Source organism: Diaphorina citri, unplaced genomic scaffold (genome assembly GCF_000475195.1).
Source record: "Diaphorina citri unplaced genomic scaffold, Diaci psyllid genome assembly version 1.1 scaffold698, whole genome shotgun sequence".
NCBI classification, from domain to species: domain Eukaryota; kingdom Metazoa; phylum Arthropoda; class Insecta; order Hemiptera; family Psyllidae; genus Diaphorina; species Diaphorina citri.
In genome coordinates, this window is record NW_007378131.1 from 161,773 (window position 1) to 175,113 (window position 13,341).

The 13,341-nt window shown below is 36.5% G+C and overlaps 3 protein-coding genes across 3 annotated transcripts in view; 1 reads left to right on the forward strand and 2 right to left on the reverse strand.

Annotated features, from left to right (window-relative positions):
* LOC113468304 (lysoplasmalogenase-like protein TMEM86A) overlaps positions 1–13,341 on the reverse strand; it is a 28,410-nt gene that overhangs the window by 13,893 nt on the left and 1,176 nt on the right. The gene's annotated exons all lie outside the window — the stretch shown is intronic.
* Positions 1–13,341, forward strand: part of LOC103511306 — a 37,990-nt gene that overhangs the window by 10,178 nt on the left and 14,471 nt on the right. The window lies entirely within an intron of this gene.
* Positions 11,840–12,982, reverse strand: LOC113468305 (lysoplasmalogenase-like). Its single transcript, XM_026825111.1, has 2 exons — positions 12,841–12,982; positions 11,840–12,453 (listed from the first exon to the last, which is right to left on the reverse strand). Exons 1-2 carry the CDS (start codon positions 12,916–12,918, stop codon positions 12,349–12,351), a joined length of 183 nt encoding a protein of 60 aa, XP_026680912.1. The 5' UTR covers positions 12,919–12,982; the 3' UTR covers positions 11,840–12,348.

The following is a 13,341-nucleotide window of genomic DNA, read 5'->3' on the forward strand; positions in this document are numbered from 1 at the left end:
GGAGGGGGGGGAGAGGAAGGGGAGGGGGGGGGAGGAGGAGGAGGAGAACATCATTCGAAGCAAGAGGAAGGGGGGGGGGAGTGAAAGAATAAGAGAAGGTGAGAAAGAAATGAAAGAGAAAGGGGGACAAAGATAGAAGGAAGTGCAAAGAGAGGAAGAAGGGGAAGAGAAAGACTAGAAGGAGAAAAGGGAGAGAAGAGGAAGAGGGGGAGGAACTGTGATATAAAAATGATAAGCCTGGGAAGCGGTCAAGGTCAAGTTTTTCTCTATTTGAAAAGAAGATACCTACCACGTTTATTATTAGTAGGTATCATTATTATTTTTCATTCGAAATTTTCAAACCAAGACCAAGATGGCGACTTTTTAGCCTCACTTTTGATACCGGAACACATTTGGTATCCAAAGTTTCGAACCTCCTTGCAGATAAAAAATTTTATCCCGCGAAATTTTGAATTTTCGACTTTTTTTTATCTTTTTTATGGACTTTAGTGTAGAATACTACCAATGTAAAATTTGATAAATTCTTTTTATTTTAACAAAGCATTTTGTTACCTCTATTGGAAAGTTCTTGTATTGACAGTCTAGAAGTATTTAATGACCAGACATTTCAGAGAAACTCAAATACTATGTGGAAATGTCACAAATGTGGGAAACCCGTCTATTTTGGTAAGTCATGAATAGACATAAAAAACTTCATCTTCAAAGAAAAGTCACAACTAAATCCGTCTATATCCTAAGGCCTATTCCACAAATGCCTTCTCACTTTGAACTCATCATAATCACTTTTCACACAGGAAAAATATTGTACTGTTTCTGACAAAGTTTACTATTTGAGGATTGCCAAGTGCTTTCAAGTGAGAAGATAGTCATGAAATGGTATCTTGTACTGAAGTACCTAATTGTACAATCAAAGTTTTCACTGGAACTCTTGTGACTTTATCATTTCAGCTGAACGGAAGCAGTCGTTAGGGTATGACTGGCATCCAGAATGTTTGAGATGTGAGGAGTGCGGTAAACGGCTCAATCCTGGACAGCATGCTGAAGTAAGTATTTTAAAAAATTGGATAACCTTGTTTAGGTTTTCTGTTTAATGCCTGATCTTACCACAAATAGTTTTGAGCTAAGTTCAAAGTAAATATTTTCCCCTTCTTTTTGGAGATGTTTGGTAGAGGGAACTTTAAGTAACAATATCTAAGACATCAAGTACCTTAGTAAATACCTGAATAATAAGGAAAGAAAATAAATATTCATAACCATATTTATATTCAGCCCTCTTTTCTTAATTGCGAGTCATCAGTTGCAGCTATTTGAATACTGTCAGAAAACCAGGAAAGTTTTAATGGTAAACTACCGTAGTGGCACTATCACTATCATGCCTAATGATTACCAAAGATATGTGAAAAAGAAACACCCTTCATGTGATTTTCTTTACAGTTAGATTCTCCTGGGTTCGAATCCTTGATTGTGACAAGTTTAACTTTCTTTATCCTATAGGAAGGAAAGGAATGTGATCGGGTCAATTTTTTGATGGTCAGTTTTTAGTGCCAAAACACGTTTTGAGGTCCCTAGAGCCTAAATCCAAAGTTTCAGCCATTGGTCGTGTGTCTGTCTGTAAACAAAATATCTCGAGAACGGTAAGAGCTAGAGACTTGAAATTTGGTATGTTTCCGTGTGTGTGTCTGTCTGTCCTTCTGTCTGTCTGTAAACAAAATATCTCGAGAACAGTAAGAGCTAGAGACTTGAAATTTTGTTATGTCTGTAAACAAAATATCTCGAGAACGGTAAGAGCTAGAGACTTGAAATTTGGTATGTAGCCCTCAAATATGACAAGGATGCAACATGAATTTAAAAGATCGTTGCAACGGTGGGCGGTATTTTGGCCGCTTTTTGGCTTATTTTAGCTCTAGGATAAAGAAAGTCGTGTGATGATTTTTTTCGATCGTTGCAACAAGGGCGGTATTTTGGCCCCTTTTTGGCTTATTTTAGCTCTAGGATAAAGAAAGTCGTGTGATGATTTTTTTCCCCAGATTTTTTTTTTTCCAAGTTGGGACTTTTTTTTTACCCAAATCTAGTGATCTAATTATTCCAATCTAATGGACATCTAATGATTATGTTTTCAGTCCAGATTTTTTTTTTCCAAGTTGGGACTTTTTTTTACCCAAATCTAGTGATCTAATTATTCCAATCTAATGGACATCTAATGATTATGTTTTCAGAGCAGCGTAGACTGCGTGATGACGAGTATCCCCTACTAGTACGAGTCATGTTGGGTCCTCACGAGGATGTTGCCAGGATTTACATCATGGATCGGCGCGTTACAGATGAAATATCAAATGATGTAGCGCAGTTCTTGAATTTATCATTGGCCGAGTGTCGCGCTATACTTGATGAGTTTAACAAGGAAGAGGAGCGGGAGCTTAAACGGATTCGAGCTAAGTAAGTGATAATATGGCTTAAGTAAGTAAAAAGTATAATGGAAGAGATCACAATCAGTGTAACAAGAGCATTTACGAAGGTTTTTCGAATATTTGATTTTGAATATATGACTTTATTTATTTTTTAAATTTACAATATACATTTTATCCATTCTCCTATCTATGCTTATTCTAAGGATCAAATATGATATGGCTTCAGTAAGTAAAAAGTACTGCCCTGCGCTTTCATCACTAAGACTCAGTACCCTGGGACACCCAAGAGAAGAGATAGTAACCATACACTCGAACCCAATCAAACCACTCCTGAGCTTCGTAAGAGGATCAGGAGTGTTTGAAATGGGGGAGAGCCAATAACCATGTTCAAAGGCAGTGCAATAGTCCTAAATTAAAATGGACGCGGCACACAAGGGATCAGGAAAAAAAAGTAAAAAGTATGATGGAAGAGATCACAATCAGTGTAACAAGAGCATTTACGAAGGTTATACACAAACACTTGTGGAAAAAAAAATAATAAAAAAATGCTGTGTATCATTGAGATAGGTATCAGCTGTAGAGAATGTTAATAAATTGTTTATTATTACTCGTTTTTCGATTGCAAATATTTCAACGGGTTTCTTTCTGGTGTTCTTGTGTTGACCCAAATGGGAAGTATTGTGTCTCTTATCGCCCATCTGATGAGGGACATACTACGGGATGGGCAATTGGGCATGCTACGACACAGACCAACTGAGACTAAAGTAACAGGTGTTTCATTGCTACGAAATAAAAACGGCGGTGAAACGCTCATGAGAAAGTTTTTTTTTTTTTTTTTCTTTTCACGAATTCGATAATTTGCTCATGGTGAGTATCAAGTTCGAGTCTTGGAGTGGAAAGAAAAAAAAAAAAAATCTGGTGTGAACATCACACGACTTTCCTTATCCTATTGAAAGATTCTTATTTAGGAGTTCTTCTACCCTAACTTTGATTTGCTCATGGTGAGTATCAAGTTCGAGTCTTGGAGTGGAAAGAAAAAAAAAAAAATCTGGTGTGAACATCACACGACTTTCCTTATCCTATTGAAAGATTCTTATTTAGGAGTTCTTCTACCCTAACTTTCACAATATCTCTAACCGTTTAGTCGGTATAGCTGAAAACCACCAAAAATGGTCGAAAACCGCTAAAAAGCGGTCAAAATACCGCCAACCACTGCACCGACCTTAACCAAAAGTTTCGTGTCGCATCCTTTGCCCTAAATCACCAAAGTATGGAAAAGTATCTTACAAGTGTAATAGCCAATGGAAAAGCAGAATTTTGAATTTGGACAAATCATATCTGCCCATAGCTCGAAGCGAAGACCAAACTGACTTGCAGACTGAATAGACTTCGGTCCAAGACCTGGTCGGAAAATTCATGAACAATAATTACAAATCATTCAAAGTCATGAAGACCTGTTTTTAAGAATACTAGGTACATCATGCATTTTAAATTATTTTTACACCATATATACCTACCTACGTATCTCTATCTAATCGTCATCCATAGGGTATAGGTAACGTAGGTTTAAGTAGGTGCGAGTATTATACTTGCATTTATACTAGAAATAGAAAGAACTTAATAGGTACCTACTCTCCGATTATGTCACACTTGACAGCTACATACCAAATTTCAAGTCTCTACCTCTTACCGTTCTCGAGATATTTTGTTTACAGACAGACAGACACACGGACTAATGGCTGAAACTTTGGATTTAGGCGCTAGGGACCTCAAAACGTGTTTTGGCACTAAAAACTGACCATCGAAAATTTGACCCGATTACATGGAACGCTATGGAAATGGAACTCTTCGAAATGTCTATTTTTGTCTCTTAAACTAGTCTCACATGGGATTACCTACTTACAGTCCCTATACTTTCCGTGTCCGTGAGACAGGCATGCTACCTGTCTCACAATAACTACTTATTACCCACTAAAAATAGAGCTAGAATAATTGCTGTACCTATATTGGTGACACAAAAGTGATACCTACTTATATTGACATTTGTGACACCAATAAGATATTTCGATGGTTAAGTACGTACCCAATTGATGTGAGCCGAAATAAATAAAAGTACCATTTTCATTGACTTTGGGCCACGAACTATTTTCATTCACCTTGAAACATTGTACTATTTTCATTGACCTTGACCTTGACCTACGTACTATTTCCTTTAACCTCAACTACGTGTACTATTTCCAGCGACCTTGACCTACGTACTATTTCCAGTGACCTTGACCTATACGTAGGTACTATTTTCTTTAACCGGCGCGGCGTACTATTTTCGTTAACTAACGAGCTATACGTACGTACCATTTTCGTTGGCCTACGTTCATACGTACTATTTCCTTAACGCCTTAACCTTAAGTAACGCATATATGTATATATATATTTGCCAACGATTAACTGGGTAATTTTTTCTCAAGTCAAACCGGAACATTGACGTCTTTTGACTATATTCTTTTATTATTTTTTACACCTTAAACAGAAAATATATTGATGCCTATTTAAATTATCCAATACCGTTCGTAATAAAAAGGCTACCGAAGAGGACACTCGGATAGGAAAATGACACCTCAACAGCTGTCAGAACTTCAATCTCCACTGTAGACTTTCGGGAACTGACTGCAGATGCTGAACCCTAAACGACAGAGATGCAACTGGGGAGGAAAATAGAGCACCGAAATATACGATGATGTGCAAAAGAAGGAGGAGGTGGATGAAGAAGAGGACGAAAAGAAGAGAAGGAAGAGGCGGAAGGGAAGACAGAGGAGAAGTAGAAGGAGGTGGTGGAGGAGGCGGAAGAAAAGGGAGAGGAGGAGGATGAGCATTTTTATTTTCAAATGCATCGAAGGACGAAAAAAATGGCGACTGCGTTGTGGAGACTGTAACGAATAATGTAGAAGTAGGTAACCTACCTACTGCAGTTATAGCTAGGGTATGGTTAGGGAGGAGGAGGAGGAAGAGGAGGAGAAGGAGGAAGAGGAAGAGGAGGAGGAGGAGGAGGAGGAGGAGGAGGAGAACATCATTCGTGCATTTTATAAAGGAAGAGTAAAATATGCACGTAACTTTTTTGACTCTGAAAACGTTAGATTTTCACTTTAACAATAAAATTGTTCCAATATCTCTTGTTGGCTTTAAGTTAAACTTCCAGTAGCTGCACAAATCCAGTAAAAACTCACTTGGAAAAGTTCAGAGGTTACTGTTTCCACTAGATTTTAAAACACAGGACGCAGGTAGCTTCAGTGTACCTGTACGACTAAGTACCTATTAAAAGTTTAGAACTTTTTATTCCAAAAACAAGTAAAAAGTTGGGTAAATTGTAAATTGGGTTTCAAAAATTTGATGAATGAAAAATTGAATAATTGAAATGAATGAATGAAAATCCCTTGAAGCGCTTGCTTTGAAGTAGGCAACACGCAGCGCACAGTACGATATCGAAATGTACTATCGACTATCGATAACTTTCGATTAATCGATATCGAAAATGGTCGATCAAGGAGGTTGAAAACTATGGATAGTTTCTTGTGATCTCTATAAAAGTGAAGCAGATAACCAATTAAATTTTAGTACAGTCAAACCTGGATAAGAAGACCCCAAGGGCCGAGACTTTTTTTCTTCTTTAAATAATTTCCTCCATAAGGACCATGAGACAACAAACGGTGTTTCTAATATTTAACGTGTGATAGAAGAGCTAGGTACCATCCATATTCTCCATCACCATATCTACGCTATTGAAAAGAAAAACGACTTAAATTTGCATATGTTAGAATAATTAATGAAAAAGGAAAAAGACGCCCCCCACGAGATTTGAAGATTTCCAACCGAATGATTGTCATGCTGTGATCTGCAACCAGCCAAAGACTGGCAGTCACGTTATTTGAATAAATGTTTCTCTCTACCTAGCTGGTATTGGTGACTACATAATAAATATTAGAGACCTATTCACCTTGATCTTGAGCTTTTTCCGCCACACACGTTAAGACGGTCTGACAGACCCAGGCCTGTACTTACTTACTTTCCGGGTGCGCAAATGTCACCACCTTTATAGATTTGGAATCTCCAGTGATCTGTCACATGAATTCTAGGTCTGTGAGACTGCGGGAATTCTAGGTCTGTGAGACTGCGGGAATTCTAGGTCTGTGAGACTGCGGGAATTCTAGGTCTGTAAGACTGCGGGAATTCTAGGTCTGTGAGACTGCGGGAATTCTAGGTCTGTGAGACTGCGGGAATTCCAGGTCTGTGAGACCGCGGGCTGTCAGACGGTCTGATCGTGGCATTCTTTGGCTGTTTGGCATACGGATGGGTGACCGTCTGGGCAATCTCGTGCTGCGGGCTTTTTCCGGCCCCACACTCACACCCGTATTTATGAACAAGTTCTTCAGATCGTTCTGAGAATTTACTTGAGAAAAAACGTACTCAGAGGTAATCACGTTCTGAGCCGGTTCAAAATAGAATGGTATTTATAAACAAGTCCGATAAGGGGTAAGACCGGTTTTACCTAAGATGATGCTAAGCGTGTGGTACGCGTTGGCAACACTGTAATTTTACCCGGGATTTGTCAAAACAAGTATTTTCATTTGGAATGATAGCATGTTGCATGCACTAGTTCCCCACGGATCACTGAAGTTAGGTAACGTTGCGCGTGGTTAGTACCTGGATGGTGACCATCTGACCCCTATACCTACCTACCTTGAATTTTTGGTCATTTATCATTCGATTTTGAGTTCTAACTAGGTGCGTTTTTGTTTTATTTATTTTTTTTTTTCATAAAGTTTGTTTTTTCTTTAAATATTATAGATGAATTTAATCAATTTTTGCTTCACTATCGTAAAAATGAGTACCTACAACTTGGCTCGGGCTCCCAAGAGATACTTGCGAGATCCAGGAGAATACATGATTATTTTATTTATATTATTTTCTTTATTATATCAAAATAAACATTAAAGAAATAATAAATTAAAATTGTTTTTTAATAGGTAATCGTAAATATTTAAAAAATAAATTCAGATAAAAATAATTAATATTTTTTCATCAGACAATTACGATTTAAAAAGGATTAAGTAAATTGTGAGCTTTAGAGTACCCTGCTGCGATAGAGTCCACATCTATCTTGCCTGCTGAAGATGATGTCCTGAGTGACATCGAAAGCTTCACCATTAAATAAAATCCTTTTTTAATCGTAATTATATGTGTCCTGATAAATATTAATTATTTTATCCTGACTTAATTTCAAATAAAGAATGTTGAAGTAAAAAAAAGTAAAAAAAAAAAAAAAAAAAAATCTCAAAAACAGCTTAAACTCACAAAGTCACAACATAAAATCACAGGTTTTTATTTATTTATTTCATTTTTGTTTACAAAATATACGTGCAGTTTTTCGATGCACATGAAATTTAAAACTGATTCTGATTGGTTGATTCAGTTTGAGATCCTTCTTTCCCTTCGCAAAGACTGGTCAAACGAGTCTTGGCAGAGGTCAAGCTTGAGATTCTTCTTAGAACTAGAAAGAACGTTTTTAGGTAGAAAAACCAGTTTATAAATACCGAATTATTGCAATCCTGTGCTCAGCACTTGCTCAACTGCAAAGGATATCCTTATATTTGTTCATAAATACGGGTGTCAGGCTGGATGAAGTTAATAAGGGGAGGCGGGTAGATTGTCGCCGCATGAAAGGAAAATTGGGAAAAACCCCCGTCACTAACTAACGTAAACTGAGTAGATACGAGGTACATAGGTATACCAACCTATAATTGTCCAAGAATGCCGGTATTCCTGGAACGAATGGATCAGTCTCATATCGCAAAGAATTTATGAATCTATTCTATTCTACCTATACGGATAAACAGGATATGAAATTAGCAACCTATTCAATTCATGGTTCATCTCGTCATTCTGCCAAGACAAAGAAGCTTGGAAATATTCAACTGACTTTATAATACATGTGGTATGTACACAGATGGTAGGTACAATACAATTAATGGTACAACATAATACATGTGGTACAATACAGTCTACACCAGGTGGTCGGTACTGGTACTGCACAATGTAATCATAATCACATGTTTTGTTATGGTCATAGGTCTTCTATATTAAATTCACGTCTAGATATTGTCCTGTATGGTTCACCTACCAACTCGTTATACACTTCCTTTGTCCTGTTAGTCACCTACCAAACAATGGACAAACACCCACTTAAATATAGGTAGGTATACATACCTGCACAATGGGCACTAGAACCCCTAAAATAATTTTAAAATAATCATAAATTATTTAGACTCGGCTTTCATGAAATCATATTTATAAAGGTGTTTTTTTTTTTTTGCACCATAGGAGATAGATAGATCAAAGAGATACTGTTTCTATTAATAAAAGAATAATACATTATGGATTTATTTCTGCATGGTTCAGCAATATGCTGTCTACAAAGGTTTGATACCTGTATGACTTGAGAGTACATTTTTATGCTAATTTATCAAAACTTCAAAGGTACGAGGGTAATAATTATGTAGGTAAAAAATATGGAAGGAAATAATTATGTTATAGATACCTTTATTATGTTGGATGATATTGTTGAAAATTTGCACATGATAATTATTATGTAAAATGTGATGTTTGATCAGCAAGAGATTGTAGCATGTTAGGTAATTATAATTATGTATAACGGTTTATATTGAGCTTTATGATCCGCTTTCCAATATATGTAGGTGGATATTATTATATTTATATTATCTATCATCATAATAATATCATGCGTTACCTAGGTGATGTAAGATGAACGCAGAACATGCGTTACCTGTAAGAAGAAGTGAAAATAGCACATCCTCTAATTTCTAATAGATAATGTATTGGAAATATTGGAATGAGAAATTTGGCACATCCACTAACATCATTAGGAATTATAGCATATTATTATTAATAGGTATATCTACCGGCAACTTACATGATTATAAGGTAGAGAATAAAAAAAAAAATAAAAAAATAAATAAATAAAAAAAGTAAAAAAAAATAGGAGGTTGGTATTAATAATTGCCTGAATTTGAAGAAATAGGTAGTGTCTTTATTTTGGCTATTTCTCCAAATAGGTAACTGGTTTCATTTCCTGACAGTCCTGACAACGGGAAAAAATTCCACTGCTGAAAGTATCTGTTCACCAGATTTGCTTTTCTAGTCGAGAGTGTATGGACCTTCTTATAAGTGAACAGAAACTACCTACATAGATATAAGTATGTACATAGAGTCATTTTCCTAACGTAAGATATTTATGTAGTGGGTAAAAGGAACTCGGGATAGGAAATTTACTATATGGGTAGCTAAGTAGATACACATAGAAGTTATACGGTAAATAACAGAAAATGTTTGGGGAGATGAGGGGGCCCAAGGGGTCACCCCCCCCATTTTCGGCTCGGGTACAGGAACATATGAGTAAATAGAAAATTAATACGGAAAGTCAACAGTCTTCAAGTTTGTTTGCCATTGTTTGGAAAGAGATACCAGGACTTTCTATATACACATACTTATGTACAGGCCGTATTTAGTGGAGGTTAGGTATACAACATACTTTCTGACTATGTATGTGTCTAAGTTTATCAAGCTATACATTGTATGTACAATGTACATTCCATGAGGAATAATAGAAAGTAAAAATATTTTCGGGAATACTTATAACGAAATAAAACTTTTATATCTTTTATGTACCTATACGTAGAATATACACCCAGGATATTCTACATTTATAGATATCTACCTATATAGAGTTTTTGAAAGACTATGTAATACCTACCTATTAGTAGTAGTAGATAATATTGATTCACCCCTATCGTTCAATTAGGAACCAAATTTTGCTGACAATAGATACCTTCGTCTTTCAACAATACCTACATGGGTGTTGGGTAAATTGCTAAATTGTCTTGCTGGGAAATGCATTTTTTGTTCATTCGTCAATTGCTAAACTGTTAAAATTTCGAGTTTGGAATGTTTGGATGCATTAGTTGTGATATCACTGCTTTAGAAGAAGTCAAATTTTTAATTCACGGGATGCCTCTTCTTCTTCTTCTTCTTCTTCTTCTTCTTCTTCTTCTTCTTCTTCTTCTTCTTCTATTCAAAATTCTTTCAATGTCCATATCAGTGGCTTTCTTCAATAAGAATGAAGTCAAATCTTTCTGTTGTTGATGTTGTTCAAACTGCAGGGTAAAACTCGGTCCATGATTATCTTCTTTCAACTTTTTTATTTGATCTATGAAGTTATTATTCAAATTATTAGCTATTTCTCGCACATTATCCGTCTTGAAGTTTCTTTTTAACACGACTTCATTATCTTCTCGAGCTTTTCTCTCCAACATTACATTGATTGTATTCCAAGTCTTCTGAATATTACCTGCTCTATCGCGAAATAAACGATAGAAATATATTCGCTTCTTTTTCTTAATTTTATTAGTAACTATGTTTCTCTGTATCTTATAAACTTCATATTTAATTTTATTGTTTTTATCGTTTTTCCAACAGGTATAGAACGATTTTTTCTTCACTATTTCCTCTTTAGTTTCTTGGTCTATCCATGGACAAACTTCGTCTTTCTTCGTTATTACCACGTCCTCTTTACACTTGGAATATAAACTCGCAAATTTATTACACAAGTCTTCATATAACAAAACAGAATCTTCAAGCTGATAGCAGTCTTGCCATTGTATTTTTAATATTTCTTCTTGAACTTTCTTTTCATTGATTTTCGTTATCGTTTTTCTATCACATCCTGTATTTCTATGTTGTGGTGTTTTAGATGAAATGGTAATTCCAATCATATGATGATCAGCTATGGACTCTTCAATGATCGCTGAAGAAATAGAATTATAATCGCATAGAGGTACGTAAATAATAGGAATTCAATTTATTATTATATAGTCTAATGAACTCTAGAAAACATATTGATTTTTAATAATTACCTACCTACCTACCTACTATATGCTCGTACATTTGATATACCTACCAGGAATGAAAAAGAAAGACGTCACCTATACCCTATACATATACAGACCTTAATTATTTTATTAATAATATTACCTACCTAAGGGGCTGCCAGTGGCGTAGCGTGGTCTAAATTCAAGTGTAGGGCTCATGCACAGGTCTACCAAGTCCCATCACAGTACATGCCATTAATATTATTTTATGGGCATTAGAGTGAACTTTTGAGTTGTATGGCCGCCATACACGCCATACATACACGCTACGCCACTGGGGGCTGCACATATATTGTTCAAATTAAATAAATGCGACAACACACAAGTTAAATAATAAATACATATTAGTCAATTAGTCATACAGGCCATTAGACCTACTAGCCCGTTTTGCTGGAAAAACCAGCTCAGTCTTACAAAAAAGCATCTAATACTTACCTCGTATACCTTCGTCTAACTCACTCTGAACGTTTCTAACATTTTTAGTCCGTCCTTCCTTTATTATTACAATAGTAATAAAAAGGTATAAGGGACGGACTATATTGTATTCGCTTCGGTGTCGTCTGTGTTTCTGTCAGTCAGTCTGTCTGTCTGTTCCCATAGAAGGACTTGTCCAAACCTGGTCGACCTATATATCAAATCAAAGGTCTTTTTACCTACAAAGAAAAGAAAAAATTCATTCTCATTTTCCCTCTAGGGGTACCGGGGGTGGCCCATAACGTGGCTCTGTAATCATGGTTCATGGTTCATACTTGTTGCATTTTCCATGAGACTGAATTCTGAAGATTGTAGACCGAAAATTTCCCGTGCGGCGTGACTCGCCCCGAATCGGCTTTATGGGTTTGCGGCTCCTGAAGGTAAGGCTAGTGGCCACCCCTGCTCTTTACTATCTATACGGTGGGATTTGAATCAAGGAGTTTCTGGTTAAGATGATCAGTGGGTTCTCCTCAGGCTACTTTGGCCCTAGATAGCTCTCCCTTGATAATATTCTGTTCCGAAACACTGAGAGCAATACCGAGTTGTCCTATGTAGTATGTAGTCATGATCACCCACTGAAACAAATCACACCAGAGAACAAAATTTAGATCGGACTAGTTCCAGAAACTCCAGAGACTACATAACAGACCTGTGCCCTAGTGTACAGTGTACACATATTTAGAGAAACCCCAGAGACTAAGCTAGATCAGGACTACGTAGCCAAGAGACTACATAATATTTAGACAAGTCCAACTAGAGCTGCTAGAGAATAGGTATTGTCAGGATCAGGAATTGGTAGTCCCGAATCTATGTACATAATAAATATGTATTTAGCGAAGTTACTAAAACAGCAGCTGATACCCCAGTCAGTCACCCGTCCAGATACCAACCACGCTTGATTAACTTCAGTGATCTGTCAGGAACTGGTGCAGTGCAGTCAACGTGTTATAGTCGCTTCTCACCTGAGCATAAGGAAGAGGTGAGTAGAACAAATGAAATGCCAGCACCAAATCTGATAGGAGAAACAGTAGGCCTCCCATACACGTCACGTATCTTAGCCAGGACACAGGACCTTGCTGTTTATCCTGTAAACAAGAGAATGGTTAAAGAAAATGTCGATGTTTAAGGATAACTTCCAAGAGTTCGAAGACATCGACTGGTATTGAACACACGCCCTCCTGATTACCATCATGCGGACGTTTTGACCACTGCACTACTGAGGCCGATTTACAGTATTTTCATGTTAAGTCGATTTACAGTATTTTCATGTTCGACACAACACAAATACCGTATCTTGTCAGGGAATATGGTGTTCCGCTTCACTATCGCTTCAAAGGTACGAGGGTAATAATTATAGAATATAGGTAAAAAATATAGAAGGAAATAATTATGTTATAGATACCTTTATTATGTTGGATGATATTGTTGAAAATTTGCACATGATAATTATTATGTAAAATGTG